The 16,629-nt window shown below is 43.6% G+C and overlaps 1 protein-coding gene across 1 annotated transcript in view; it reads right to left on the reverse strand.

The window, feature by feature from the left end:
- The window catches only part of malrd1 (MAM and LDL receptor class A domain containing 1), a gene marked incomplete at its 5' end in the record, with an annotated part of 149,594 nt that overhangs the window by 87,621 nt on the left and 45,344 nt on the right, over positions 1 to 16,629 (reverse strand). Inside the window, 5 exons of the mRNA XM_080751770.1 lie at positions 2,267 to 2,555; positions 9,503 to 9,750; positions 11,520 to 11,733; positions 14,646 to 14,756; positions 15,165 to 15,321. Coding sequence (XP_080607896.1) covers positions 2,267 to 2,555; positions 9,503 to 9,750; positions 11,520 to 11,733; positions 14,646 to 14,756; positions 15,165 to 15,321 — 1,019 coding nt within the window. The remainder of the gene's footprint in view (positions 1 to 2,266; positions 2,556 to 9,502; positions 9,751 to 11,519; positions 11,734 to 14,645; positions 14,757 to 15,164; positions 15,322 to 16,629) is intronic.

The raw sequence follows: 16,629 nt of genomic DNA on the forward strand, positions 1-16,629 counted from the left end.
AGCTATGATTGACTATGGGTTCACAACTATTTTATAGTTTTAAGTATAGCAACAGTGACATTAGGTGAACAGTGCTCTTATATTACATTCCACAGATCAGAAGATAGAGCGCTCTGGCCATGTTCAGGTGTTTAGACAGATATCTCGTGTTGTGTTTATTGCGACCGAAGATTTGGCAAATGTTCCGCGCTTCAGGATAATGGATTTTGATTATCGCGATAATATCGTAAATCACGATTTCTTTTGTCACAATAATCGTGATATGACATTTTCATATTGTCCCATCCATACCTGACACTTCTTCTTCTCAGCCGACAGTGACAGGAATCCACCGGGAGAGCATTAATCTATGGGGCTTTCCGTCAGAAACCAATCACTTCTGAACCTCAGCCTTTCAGATCTGAATATGCATGTTTCATACACGTTAAGCTACATGACAGAGTGTCAGAATGTGGTTTGATTAATATAACCAGAATCATCAACCATTGTGGAGACAGGGGCTGTCAAAGCTGACCCATATCGGACCCTGTAGTAGAGTTTATGTTATCATGATTGATCATGTGACGTTAATAACAGTAGTAGATATTATAGTATCGTGATTGATTATGAGTGACGTTAGTAACAGTAGATTATGCTGTATCATACATCACAGATTACATGATGTACTGTAAGAGTCAAGATGTCTTTCCTAGGTCTGATAGATATTGTTTATCCCATTCAGGCCGGGTACACATTTTAGTGTATGGGAGGGGCTTACAGGACATGTACAGTATGTTGCAACATATTTGTTTTTGTAGGCTAAATTCTGATTTAGGCCTAACTGGGTTATGTCAGGGGTCTTCAACGTTTTCAGGCCAAGGACCCCTTAGTTGAGAGAGAGATGAAGCAGGGACCCCCACAACATGTTCATAGATTCCATATAGTTTAACTGTTTGACAGCACAATCGTCAGTGTATTTTGGATTCATGTCAATTTGTGTTTTCAGATATTTAACCACTTGAACGTCAATATTAATAAACTTGACCTTTCACTCTGTACTTAGTCTGCTCTTATTCCCCTCTACACCAAAGCTCTTTGCTAAAAATAGCCGATGTACAAGAGCTTGTAGATCTGCTATTTTTGTCTAAAGTTCTCAGCATATGGTCGCTAGGGTTCAATATAAAAAAAGGAGAAAAAAAGTTTCTATCACTCAAGATTTGGAGGACCCCCTATAGTAACTCTGGGGACCCCCTGTTAGTTTATGTTACAGCTTGTCCTTGCAATGCCAGTATAACTAGGGTTTGATTTACTTTTCTTAGGGCAGAATCTCGGTACCACAGGCCTGTGATACACCTATGTACACAATCACTTTTCAGTGAATTAAACCACCACCACCACCTTATGCTTTTTACGTCTTGTTGACAGAACTTGAATTCCACCACAACCCCCACCCTAAAGGATTTCTGCACCTAAAGGTACAGACATCGTATTCAATAATGCACCCCCTCCCTACTCAAAGATACATCTTCAGAAATAAACTCAAAAGGTTTACATATAAGGTTAGCCACGATTTGAATACGTCTGTACAACATTAAAAGATATGCAAATTGTGCATAACGAGGAGCCCAAGTTTGCACTGTCATTGGTTGATGATACTTGGTTTTCTAATTTGGACTTCAGACAGTACAGTTTGTTCTGAGACTAATCAGAGTCAACAGCCTCAGAATGCAACTGGTGTGACACTATTCCCCTTAAACAGTCAATACGTCAAATCTCTGTCATCTGGTGACTCCACGGCAAGGCAAATGATACAGGAGTATCATGAGTAATAGCACCACACTCTTGAACAGTTTTTTTTTTTAAATTATTATCTAGCAGCAATTAAGACTGCTGACTCTGAGCAAGAAAAGCCAAGTCTGGTACCCCTGCACAAGCTGAAAATTATGCACTTTAGTCACATTAATTAATTATGTAGATTAGTCATATATCATCCTCTCTCCTCTGTCTTTTATGATATGACTCTGTATCTTTTAACTGATTGATTGACAGAATATTTTATTGGACAAATATGCAAAACACCCAAAAAGTCTTTGCGATCTTGTTTCCACGAGCCTAAGAATTTCATGTGACGTGACGATAAAGATTGATTTAGATTCAGTCATGTTTATAATGCACAAGCAGTAACAAAAACTCCCACAGCCCTCCCATGTCAATGTTAATTAATGTCTCCGAGTCACTGAGGCAGGAGGAGAAGAGGATGAAACAGAGCAATCAATCATAGCCCTACCTCCTGTAGGTGGAGCGGTGTTTTCACCGTCCTCGGCCCACGAGGTGAGCAGGCACCCCGGGGAGAAGGTGATGTCGTCCAGGCATATGTCCCCTTTGGGGTTCCTTCCCACTTTGCCCTCGAAGACAACCTGGAAGTCACTGGGAGAGCTCAGGGGAATCTCCCTCATCTGCCAGTAGTTGCCCTGGTCCCCCGTCACGTTCAGGAGGAGACCAGACGTCCCGCCGCTCTTCTGGAACACGTTGAGCGTTCCGGTGCCGTCCCCGGACATGTGCAGGTAGAATCGCATCTAGAGATAGAGAGAGAGAGAGAGAGACGAGGAGAATCATTATTTGGTCAAACTTGGATTAGAAGCCACGGCAGTATAATCTGTCTGTCTGTCTGTTGTCTATCCCAGTGATTCTCAACCTGTGGGTCGGGACCCCCAAGGGGGTGTCCCCAAATTATTTTGGGGGGTCCCCAGATGATTAACTTAATGTGTAACATTGTTTTCTCACTCAACAGTAAACAAACCAACATGAAGTTTAAGTGTATAGAGGGTATCTGCACATTTCTAAAGTGAAAATGTAAGGACTTTTAATACCTATAAAATGACAAATTAAACATTGGCCAAATTGCCAAATATTAGCGGCAGAATTGTGAGCTACATGCTCACAACGCCTTGCAACGCGAGGCGTTGTGAGCATGTAGATCTGTTATTTAAAAAAAACTGTTACTGTTGAGGATTCAAATTCAAACATAGCAAAAGTAGCAGATCTACAAGCGTAAACATTTTGAGCTTGTAGATCTGCTACTTTTGATGCTTTTGTTTAACAATGTAGTATGATAAAAAAAAATCACAAAAAAACCCACACAACGAGATAAGAGGTTTCTGCCTTGTGTGTGTGTGGGTGTAAGAATATAAGAAATGCACCTGAATGTGTATCGACTAATATATTATCCACTCGGCAGAATAGTGATTGCCTTGGTAATAGCTTAAGTAAAACAAACTACTGCAAAACAACAGCCCTAATGTTTCGCAGATATTTATGTTACTGTCTAATTACACCACAATCGCACCACAAATCGTACAAAACCATGGAATGTCACTGCAGATTGCAGAACATATCGTCGTTGTCGGGTGGAAACCTCGTATCTCCAAGTTTCAAATTTGTATGCTCTTTCGCAAAGTAAAGCCCCGCTTCATCGTACAAGGCCGTCACACAAAAGTAGTGAAAACAGCAGATCTACAAGCACACAACGCCTCGCACCTCGAGGCGTTGTGTAGATCGGCTGTTTTCACTCGTTTAAATCATTTTTAAAATGAAAAATGCAAAATGAAAGGTTATGGACATACAAGATTACACGACAACAACGATATGTAGATGTAATTAAACTACATGTACACATTACATTAGCTACATAATCTATGCACTTTTCCTTTCATTTCCTGTGTCCATCAGGGCTTGGCAACAGAGCTGGGCTCTGCAAGCAGCAGTGCAAAGAAACTCCACATGCTCCTCTCAAAATGCTACCAGATGCTGGGGCGTGTTTTAATACTGCAGCCTTCTACCTCTATACCACCTCTCAGGAGAGTGTGCGCTCAGTGGCACACGCTCTCTCCTCTCTCTCTCCTCTCTCTCTCTCTCTCTGTCTGTCCTCCAGGCTTCACATCTCCCCCCCCCCCCAGCCTCCTCCTCTTCCCTCTGTTTAATTGGTACCGTTGGCTGACCTTGTTATTGATTGACAGACCTGGTTTCAGATGGCACGTACATGATACACCACCTCCACTGAGCAGTCAGCCAGGGGGAGGTGCTTCCAGACTAGCCTGGCGTTGCTCATATTAATTCCTCACTGCGTGTGTTGTGCAGTCTGGTTTATTAACCAGGCTACTTCCAGACAAGACACACCAACCCCAACCCAAAGGACTCAAATGTGTTATTGGCAGATTATGCACACACAGGTGATTTGGCTAGTTAAATAGTGTGCTCAGATGTGCGCACGCACACACACACGCACACACACACACACACACACACACACAAACGTGAGATGAGGAGAGAAAAGAAGGAGACATCTGACATCAGATCCTTTTATGCCCATACATGGAGATCCCTGTCTGTAGAACCAGCCACACATATATGGGCTGTCTTGGCCATCTGTCTTGGGCTTATATGGATTCTGTTAGTGTGGTTTGTGGCCGATGTGGCCTCCACATATGGGCATTCCCATATGAAGTTCTGTTAGATATGGGCTTAATATTGATGACATCAGGGAACTCCATATGGGCATAAAAGGGATTCTGTTAGTGTGCCATCACAGAGCGTGATGTCAGAGCGACAAACCCATAGACCAGGGGAACCACAGTGTCAAGCGTGACCTACAGTACAGAGATACGCGGACAAGATGTGCCGGTTTTCATAGTTAACTGCGACCTGCGGTCGCAATAAAACATTTATTATACTAGGTTAGTTCCATTGATCCAAGCTGGAAGACAATCGATTGATTGGTGATTAAAATAACGGCTAGGGTGCATGCATCATACTGTATATCTATCTATAAATGCGAGAAGTATCTGCGTGTGTGTGTGTGTGTTTGTAATCCGCGTATCTCGAGAACCGTTCGTCCCACCGGCTTCAGATTCGGCACGCGCGTTCCCCGCCGCGGCACGGAGTGCAGTGCCGGGTCTCGACCCGACCCGACGCGCGGTTTTCCCAAACCGGCGCGAAACGTTCGGAATCTCCTTATGCGGGGTTGATTGTTGACATCAGGCTGTTTCTGAGGAAATCGGCGAAAGCTCTGACTCATTGTGACATCACTCTATCTATAAATGCGGGAAGTATCTGCGTGTGTGTGTGTGTGTTTGTAATCCGCGTATCTCGAGAACCGTTCGTCCCACCGGCTTCAGATTCGGCACGCGCGTTCCCCGCCGCGGCACGGAGTGCAGTGCCGGGTCTCGACCCGACCCGACGCGCGGTTTTCCCAAACCGGCGCGAAACGTTCGGAATCTCCTTATGCGGGGTTGATTGTTGACATCAGGCTGTTTCTGAGGAAATCGGCGAAAGCTCTGACTCATTGTGACATCACTTCATAAAAGGCTCTGACATCACGTACGCCACATGAGTCAACAAAAAATCTCTGTGAGTGTGTATGTATGTAGGTAATCCACGTATCTCGAGAACCGTTCGTCCCACGGGCACGCGCGTTCTCCATATGGGCATAAAATGAATGCCCCCATATGAGAACCGTTCGTCCCACGGGCACGCGCGTTCCGTCCCACGGGCACGCGCGTTCTCCATATATGGGCATAAAATGAATGCCCCCATATATGGGCATAAAATGGATAAAGGGACACAGACAGACAGATTCAGAGATCTCCGAGAACCGTTCGTCCCACGGGCACGCGCGTTCCGTCCCACGGGCACGCGCGTTCTCCATATATGGGCATAAAATGAATGCCCCCATATATGGGCATAAAATGGATAAAGGGACACAGACAGACAGATTCAGAGATCTCCATATATGGGCGTGAAATGGACGCAAATAGACAGATATCTCCATATATGGGCACATATGGGCAGACGTACGCCACATGAGTCAACAAAAAATCTCTGTGAGTGTGTATGTATGTAGGTAATCCGCGTATCTCGAGAACCGTTCGTCCCACGGGCACGCGCGTTCTCCATATATGGGCATAAAATGAATGCCCCCATATGAGAACCGTTCGTCCCACGGGCACGCGCGTTCTCCATATATGGGCATAAAATGAATGCCCCCATATATGGGCATAAAATGGATAAAGGGACACAGACAGACAGATTCAGAGATCTCATACGGCATAAAGGGACACAGACAGACACACAGACAGACGGATACAGAGATCTCCATAAATGGGCATAAAATGGACGCAAATGGCATATATGGGCATAAAATTTACGCAGAATCACAAAGATCTCCATATACGGGCATAAAGGGACACAGACAGACAGATTCAGAGATCTCCATATATGGGCGTGAAATGGACGCAAATAGACAGATATCTCCATATATGGGCATATATGGGCATAAAATGGACCCAGAACTATATCTGCAGTGATCTCCATATATGGACATAAAATGGACGCTGACAGACAGACAGATAACAGATATCTCCATATATGGGCATAAATGGACACAGGCAAACAGATGGTCAAAACGGGTCCTATGACAACAGGTATAATGGGGTTTGCATTAAAGGGCGGGGCATTCATTCCCTATTTACGTTGTTCCGAGTTGGCCAGGTCGCCGACTAGACGCTTCTAGTAGGCTCTAATGCCTGACAACGAGTCACAAGCTCGAGTCCCGAGCCAGACAACCTTTGTCACTACCCGCCTCTCTCCCAGTTTCTTGTCTGTTGTGTATCTCTGCTGTAGTGTGTACGATAACAAAAAGGTCAACAAAAAATCTAAAAAATAAACATGCTCTGAAAATGCACACATGCCGAAATGGTAAAAGGTGTATTTATATAGGGCTTTTATCCAAAGTGCTTTACATAGATTGTGCATTACATTCACCCATTCACACTCACATTCAAACACCGAGGACGGAGGAAACCATGGAAGGCACCAACCTGCACATCGGGTGCACTTAGGGGTTCAGAGTCTTGCTCAAGGACACTTCAACACTCTGGGAGAGCCCGGGATCGAACCCAAAGCCTGGGATTGAACAATGAACCTCATGGTTCCCATCCAGCCGCTCTACCAGCCACTCTACACCTGAGCCACTGCCACCCCAATGGGCCCTGATCCAGAAAGGGTTACTTGGGAACCACAGATATAAAGAGGTAGATGCCTTGTTCTCCTCTGCAGTTAATTGGAGCGATGTGCAAAAGTTCTAGTCCAAACTTCCTGGAAAAACTAAGGGAACGCTGTCAGTCAAAGTGACTACTGGCCAATCACAGCGTGTCTTTTTCCGGGACTTATCCAAGGACTACAATTCAATTCAACAGAGCCAGTTCTGATGTTGCGCTGCTCAGCTGTTCTTACAGGCTACATACGTAAAGACCAGCCCTCGTCTGCCTCTGGTTGGCTTACCGACTTCCGTATGTGTGACCCACGCGGAAGCAATGAACACAGAAGCGATGAAGATTCCCTTAGTTGCTCAATGCATACGCCCCCTAGCCGAAGAAGGCGTCTACCTTTCTATGTCTATGTTGGGAACCACTTGTCATCCCTTTAACTTCATTACTGAAAGTACTCCTCAGGTGTGGAAAACAGCTCATGTTCTTCTACTTCATTAGGGGTAGGGGACACGGGAAGGGCATAAATAACTTCATAAGTGGCAATCTGAGAAATGCATGAAGATCAATGTTTACTCATGTTGCTTATCACCAACAGAAAATGTAATTCTGAATTGTGTCTGTGCCCTTTAACTGGCCACAACAGCACAACCGCAGCTCAGCAAAAATACATCAATCAATCAATCAATCAATCAATCAATCAATCAATCAATCAATCAATCAACCAACCAACCAACCAACCAACCAACCAATCAACCAACAAATAAATTATGTTTCACAAAATACAAGATTTTCTAAAGTCTATTTGGAAATACAATGCTTACAGGACCACAAAATACATTTCTACAAATACCCTGTATTTCATTTAAAGTTATACAATGTAACTTTTTTTATAAAACAAATCTTAAAATTGTCTTAACTGTTAAATCGCTAAAGTTTTAGAACCCCCACTCCGTTATTTTCAGCTTCTGAAGCCTTCTCTTTATATGTTTTCTACTTAGCCGTGACAGGGGCGGGATTTCCCGGCAAAATTACGTCATCACACTACCGGCCAATCACAGCGAGGGTTATACACTGCCGGCCAATCACAGCGCATCTTGAAGTGGGGTCGCTATGGCGGCCATATTTGTAGTCGCCCGTGTGTCTCTATACTAAAAAGGTAATCTCGCCTACCAGGCAGGGTGAAGGAGTCCGTTTCTCCGGAATGCCTGAACGCACAGGAACCAGGGACCCCTCTAAAGATAGCTCTCGGCGAGGTGGAGGCAGACACGGGGGTGTGAAGGTACGAAAAACGGCCGAAAGACGCGGACGCGACTGCGGTTTGCTATAGGGCTACTGACCACTAGTTGAGCATCTTACACAGTATAGCTTTAAGTCTGTACATAAAAAAAAATATCTTGAATACTGTATGCTTTGTATACAGTATTTTAAATGTACAAAACATTAAATATATAGACCGGTATCCATGCCATAGCTAAAGGAATGTAGGGAGCTTAGCTGCAGTAAGTGGAATCAATGTGGTTGCTTGTGTGTAATGTCTTCTCTTACTGTTCTGTTATACTGTACACTGAAATCGATATTGTGCAGTATTCCTACATTGTAAACATTATTCTGTCCAAAGGAGTCTGACATGAATATTAACTTGATTGATGATCAAAATTATTAGTATTACGTACTGTATTTTCAACAGCTATCCCCACCTCCATTCATCATGCAGTGAGCAAACATAAAGTCATAATAACCTCTGATCTCTAACCTAGTTTTGCACCTAAATCAAATCCCTTCTCCTCCTCCCCTCTTGATGATTTCCACTGGGACTCGTCGTATCGATTCCAACGACATGACCTCACCCTCTAACTCACAACACTTTAATGTGCTTGACTTGTTCCCTTCTGCCCTTTCACCTTGACCTGACCACTCAGGGGCGTCGCACCAAATTCTGGGCCCTGGGTAGTGGGTACAAGGATTCACTGCGGGCCCCCCATGAATGTTCTTCATAGGGGTAGGGGGTTTAACCCATTTAGACTGGGAACACATTATTACGCATTATGTTGTGCTTTAACTATTGAAAAATAGCAGATATACAAGCTCACAGCGCGGCACTCGGTGCCGCGCTGCGAGCTTGTAGATCTGCTATTTTTTTTAAATCGTGAAAAGTCTTTGAATATTTCAAATCCTATGTCAGTCGTGCTCAAACCTTTTCATGTGAAGGACCCCCAAAATGATATGTATTTGGCCACGGACCCCCATCTCAAAATATTTTGTTCCAGGGACCCCCCAGAAGCAAAATTTGAGTTACAAATGTTTGCTTAAAAAATACATATATTCAAAGATTTGAACCCATTTTCACGACTTTTGAAAAATAGCAGATCCACAAGCTTGCAGTGTGAGCTTGTATATCTGCTATTTTTCAATATAAAATCCACCTTGGGCCCTGGTAACTCAGTCCCACTTTTCCCCCCCTTGTGACCCTGCCTGACCTTGCACTGCTTGCTCCGCCGGCTCAGCAGGGGTCCTATTATGCGTGCGGTGTCTCCGGCTGCCTGAGGGAAAGAGCTCTCCAGGTAGAGGTAGTGACCGGACGGGTCTCTCAGGGTGTGGTCAGTGGACGGGCCCGTACCCGCGGTCGGAGTGCTGCCCGCTTTGATCAGCCAGTTGAAGTCGTCCAGTTGGCACTGACGCCAGGAGCAGAGGTCAAACTCAAAGTTGCAGCGTCCGCTGAAACCCTCTGCGAGAGAACAGAATAAAAAGAACAGCAATCCAAGCCATTATCTTGTCATGAAATGAAAATGGCCTGATTACAACTACTTCTTCACAGTGAGTGACACCCACAGTCATAGATATAAAAAGCTAGATACCTCATTCGCCGCTGCAATTCATTGGAGCGACCAGTAGAAAAGGCAAGGCGGAAGTGTGGAAGGCACACTGTCACTCAAAGTGACTACTGGCCAATCACAGTGTGTTTTTTTCGGGACTTATCCATTCAGTTCAAAGGAGCTTTACTGGAATGTTTACATGCGTGGTTCAGCTGTTCTTGAGAGCTGCGTTCAAAAGGACCCGCCCCCACCTGCCTCAGATTGGCTTGGCGAACTTCCGTTTCTGTGACGCACGCGGAAGCATGCTTCTGATTTCCGGAAGCTTGCCTTTAAAAAATTGCCTGAACTTTTTTACAGACGACCCCGAGCCGAATGAATTCCGTCATTAACATTTATTGCGACCATAGGTCGCAGATTAGTATGTGAACGGTCACAGCTTATCCGTAAGTATGTATCTCTGTCTATAACGCCTGACAGTTTACAGTTTACAGTTTAGGCATTTAGCAGACGCTTTTAATCCAAAGCGACTTACAATAAGCAGATACAACATCGCAATAATAAACAAGATAATAGTCTGTGGTTCTATGGGTTTGTCGCTCTGACATCATGCTCTGGCTTCACTGTGATGTCACACTAACAGAAGCCCATATATGGAGTTCCCTGATGTCACACATCACTAATAAGCCCATATCTAACCGGACTTCAAATGGGAATGCCCATATATGGAGGCCACATCGGCCACACACCACACTAACAGAATCCATATGGCCAAGACACATGGCCAAGACAGCCCATATCTGTGTGGCTGGTTCTACAGACAGGGATCTCCATGTATGGGCATAAAAGGATATAATGTCAGATGTCATAGACATCATAGGACTTTCACATAACGAATAACTGAGTAAGCATGTTTGGGCTCTCACAGCATATCTCTCACATGGATCTCCATATATGGGTACCAGGGGTCTCCATATATGGGTAACTGGTCCGATATACAGATGGCCAAGATGCATGTCGCCCTGAGGCGTCTTACTAGTATTACATATTGAGATGTCACTCCTGTCAGATTGGACATTATAGTCCAATCAGGGACAGACATTTTACTTTTTGGGGTTACAGAAAAGGTTACAGAAATTGTCCAAATGGACCTAGAACAGTGTGTTGCCTATAGCAACCACACAATAATTGTAGTTGAGTAAAAGTAAAAGTATTGACATTTGAACATATTCCAGTGAAGCAGAAGTACCTCACAATTGTACAGTACTTCAGTAAGTGTACTTAGTTACTTTCGACCACTGCTAATAAAGCAGGGGTTTTCAATGTTTTCAGGCCAAGGACCCCTTATTTAAGAGAGAGATGAAGCAGGGACCCCCACAACCATTCATAGATTCCATATTGTTGTTTGACAGCACAATCATCAGTGTATTTTGGATTCATGTCAATTTGTGTTTTCAGATATTTAACCACTTGAACCATCAATACTTAATAAAGTTGACCTTTCACTCTGTACTTGGTCTGCTCTTTTTCCCTTCTACAAAACCTCTTTGCTGAAAATAGCTGATCTACAAGCTGCTATTTTTGGCTCAAGTTCTCAGAATATGGACGCTCGGGTTCAAGTGGTTAATATAAAAAAGGAGAAAAAAGGTTTCTATCACAACAAAGATTTGGAGGACCCACTCACTGCAGATGTAGGGGTTCTCGTCGGAGTGGTCCCCGCAGTGGTTGATGAAGTCACACAGGTTGTCCTGTGGGATGCAGTGTCCGTTAGCGCAGGCATACTCCTCTGGACGGCACGGCCGGCCTGAGGCCAGAGGCGGGGCACACTGGTGGAAGCTGACGTCGTCCACCACCACGTCGCCCATGTAGCTGATGCCCCGCTTAGCCCTGAAGACCACCTGACGACAACACAGACACACACAGACAGAGTTAACTCTGTGTGTACAACTTGTAGATATTTCAGCATGCAACCAAGTCTGACGCCTGCCATTACGACGCCATTAAGGCCTGCCAGAATACTTTTTTTGTATCAAAATCAACTGTAGATTTACTGTTAGATTTATATTTAGTCGACTAAACAAGTGGTTCTCAACCTGTGGGTCAGGACCCCAAGGGGGTCCAAAAAATATTTTGGCGGGTCCCCAGATGATTAACTTAACTCTTTGAGCGCCAGCGCCCTCTAGGGGCCAAAGAATGCCAGCGCATCTCTCATAGGCGAGCGCTTTAGCTTCCAGGACTTCAGCTTCCAGGACCTGACGTCCTCACGTTCATGCACGGCATGGAAATGTCCCGGATGAAGATGCTAACAGAATGGCTATTCCCATTTTGTCATCTAAAAGATCATTTTTGGGCGATTTCGCCGTAAATAAACCTCGCGCCGCTTTCCTAAAACACAAAAAAGAGATATAAGCCTTTAAAGATGCGGTCTTTCATTGGATTAGGCGGAGATTGGCGATTGCGTTCGCAAATTACGGCCGGCCGGGACGTTGTTAGCTTTCGGCTAGTAGCTACAAAAATCAAGCCAGGCTTCAGAAGGCCTCTTATCATTTTATTCATTTAATTAAATAAAGCCGAACTACTTCGGGATCGGCACACTCGTGTACTCATCGGAAGCGGCGCCGAACATCGGGTGAACATTGGGGAGCTCAAAAATGTATTTTAAACCATTTTTAATGGAATATATCGTCGGACAGAGTAGAACGGCTAGCTGGCTAGCGGCTAGCGAGCCAGGACCACCCACGACTCTACAAGCAGCTCGGGGTAAGTGAATTAATAAAAAAAAGATTGTATTGGATTGAAATAAAGCCGAACTAGTTCGGGATCGGCACCAGATGAGTTAATGTGTAACATTGTTTTCTCACTCAATTAGAGGCAGAAATTGTGAAAATAGTCTCGCTTTGCGAGGCGTTGTGAGCATGTACAGTAGATCTGCTATTTTCACAATAGAACCGTGTTATACAAAATGTAATGCTTCAACTCTTAGTTCAAATATGATTATTTTGGGGGTCACGGCCTGAAAAGGTTGAGAACCACTGGACTAAACTAATGACATTTTATACAAAAGACTGACAGAATTTCGCGGAATTAATACTGCACAGACCTGAGAACAGCCGACCTGAGCGATGAAGCCTTTGTCAGTTTTTCAGAAGTACATGGCAACCCCATGCAGTGCCCCCTTCATGTGTTCGATGATCAAAACACTTCTTTCGGGTCAAAAACCACTGATTGCTACAGCATGGCTTATAATGAAATCTGTGGCATGAGTCCTGTTATTCTCGCCTCTGGAGACAAGCAGCCTGATGAAGTGCACAAAGTGGAGAGGCAAAAGGGCACTCACAATCTCTCTGATTGTGAAAAAGGACGCTTAAGCATGATTTATATTTAGAAAAGTATGGTGTGAAAGGGCCCTCAAAACGCTGAATGGCCACTCTGTTTTGTTCAGAGGAAAGGTTAATGGACATGAGTAGGATTTTCAAAGGGCATGTTTCTTTTCTTCTTTTTTTACCACATTAATGTGTAGGCACTAGGCAGCCCGCCCCGGCGCCCCAGCCAGTGCTGGCACACAGTACTCTGTCTGGGTTCAGTGGGTTGGCAAAGTGGTCTTCTTTTTGTGGAGTCAAGGTTCAATACTAGGGTTCCCACACATTTTTACTCTTTCAGAGTATATTATCCCATTTCCAGGCTAATTAGCAATCATACAGTGCAATATGAGGCTATACACACACCAGTGTGCTATCAATGGGCCACACTCACGCAGGTCGTGCAGCACAGAACTCCATTCTTCCATGTTACATATTTTTTTATGTAATGTTAGACAAAAACAACGTACTGTATTATCCAAACATTTACCAAAACATAAATGATTAATTCCAATTCCAAACCTTTTCCAGGCCTGGAAAACTGTTTCTAATTTCGAAATATTTCCAGGAATTTCATGACCGTGGCAGTTTCATGACACTAAAAAGCAGCCATCAAGTTCCCTAGAGCAAAATACAGAAACATCTGACTCATTAGAACTGCTTAGCTAAAATGCTTAAAATATAACTTGATTTAAATGTCTCTGTATAGCGCCTTTGACCTAGAATAAGGGCACAGATACATACACACATGAAGAGATTGGGAGTATGATTGCCGACACCCTCATGACCTGAGACACGTTAGGTTTAATTCGACTCAGTCAGATCATCACTGATCATCATGGCTGTTGGGCACATCTGATCTGAGAGTCCAATGTAGAGAGTTTCACTGAGATTAAGCAAATTAGAGTCATGTTCATGGGTCTTGTGCAAAGCAATCCTTTTCAACTAAAATGGCAGTTACCTGTATCACCTGATTAGCTTCAATATATAAATAATAAAAGATCTGCAAATTTCTGCAAATATATTTAGTGTGGCCTAGGGCTGTCACAATTATTACATAATCGTCTAATCGCAATTATTTGAGGCAATCAAGCAATTATTTTGCATAATCGTCATAATCGTTTTCATGTTGAGAAACTTGTAGATCTGCTATTTCCACTAGTATCCACGTTCTTTTTAAAGTATAAAATTGTCAAATATGTCAGTGATTTCTTTGTATATTTATATTTAGGTTATGTGTCATAATTTCCATGAGCAACTTCAAAGCTTAAAAGCCAAACAGAAATGTAATTGTCAACGACAAATACACAATTCAATCGTTAATCGCAATTATTTGAGTGACAATTAATCGTCATGTAAAATGTCATAATCGTGACAGCCCTAGTGTGGCCACAGGGACAACGGTCAACTAGAACTGTTAAATGCTTGATAGAAACTCGTGATTGACACACCTGGACATTGTTGGAGATCCCTAGATACACCTCCCCACGTCTCCATTTGTTGCCTTGACTCCCAGTCTGAGACCACACCGTGTTGGTGACATTTCCATGTTTCAACAGCACCTGTAAAATTAAAGGACATAGTACCGGTATGTGGGCTTTTCAAGATATGGGCTTAATATTGATGACATCAGGGATCTCCATATATGGGTCATGTATGACCATACATTGACTTGAATGGGGAAAATTCTAATAATAAATTCATTCAGATATACAAGCAGATCCAGTGGTGAGGCGTTGTGAGCTTGTCGATCGGATATTTCCACAATATTTATCTTTGGAACAGAGTCGAAGAAATTTGAAAGCCTCAACTCCTACATTCCAAGTGCTTGTCAGGGTGGGGGGTCCCCAGTTAAAATGAGATTCTTTTGGGGGGTTCGCGGCCTGAAAAGGTTGAGAAAAATTTACTGATATATACTGTATATATATTGATGAGCCGGTATAACACCAGCTCAGCGGGGGTCCCTTCACCTGCAGTGATCCCACGGTGAATCCACTCATGTGGTACCAGAAGACCAGGGTGCACTGGGGCCCCGTGGAGGAGATGACAGGGGTCTGGAGGTCGGTGGTGTGGCCGTAACCACCGTTGGAGCTGTCTGCACACATGTACCAGCCGTCCTCCGTGCCTCTGTGACAGCAAAATGCAAGAGGAAAGGTAGAGATCATCAACGTGACCTCCATGTCGACAGCACATGTTGTAGTTAGGCCTGTCACAATTATTACATCAATGCCTGATCGCAATTATTTGAGATAATCACAATTATTTTGCATAATCGTCATAATCGCTTCCAATCATCGGTATAAATTAATCTGTTGAAAAGATATTTAGACATTTAGTGGAAATATCTACAAGCTCACAATATATAGAGCATATGGCTATTTCCACTACTTTTTTTTAAAGTATTCAATTGTTAAATGTGGCCTATTCTGGCCATAGTAAATTATTTAGTATTGGTACCGGTCATTGTCAGTCAGTTCTTACATATTCATATATATAAGTTATTTGTCATTTTTATTGATATGTTACATTGTTCGATGCCAAACACACAATTAAATTGTTAATCGTAATCGTGAAGTAAAATGTTATGATCATGAAAGCCTTGGTTGTAGTTTCAAACAGTAGTTGAAAAAACTTTCCATTGGTGTAAAGTAAGTATGTAGGCTACATGCAACTCAGTTTTGAGGTATTTTAACTTTTTTTTGTAAACAGTATTTCTACGTTAGTAGTATTAGTATATTGATACTTTTACTTAAGTAAAAAAAAAAATCTGTACTTCATCCACCACTGTAATTCTCTTATAACTCTGAGATGTTTCATAGTCTACTAGTATCCGTGGAGTCTCAGACCGTGTGACGCCCCTGCTCCTGCTCAAGTGAGTTACTGACACACATCTGGTTCCCCCCTCCCCCGCAGGGTACAGTACGGTACAGTACAACCCCAACAGGCTGTCATCAATCACAGCTCTGTCCGCCGAGACAATAGCCTCTATGGGTCAGTGGAGGCCTGGTAGGTCAATGGAACTCCCCTGACCAGCCCCGTCTGTCTCCCTGACACCCCAACACCATCACTCTACCTGTTCCCCATCCCTACATCCCCCCCCAGCTCCCATTCACTTTGCTGTGGTCTGTGGAGATATGGCACCCCTGGGATTACACAAGACCTAGCTTCCTAACCTTTGCACTGCACTCCAACCAAAATGGGCACTGGGAAGCAATGACAGACAGCAATCGCTTGGTAAAAATGCATGGCTATTCCCCCAGCCGTTCACTGAAGCACATAGACATGGGCTATCAAGTCCCAGACTGTTCACTGTCGTCTATCCACAATTGCCAGCCGCATATAGAAATATGTGTGAGTGACTATGTATGTGAAATGAAGTAAAACTCATCTAGGAAATGTCTCTATTTAATATAAAAACATGTTGAATATTGATAT

Source organism: Nannobrachium achirus (assembly GCF_963921795.1).
Source record: "Nannobrachium achirus genome assembly, chromosome: 21".
Classification (NCBI taxonomy): Eukaryota; Metazoa; Chordata; class Actinopteri; order Myctophiformes; family Myctophidae; genus Nannobrachium; species Nannobrachium achirus.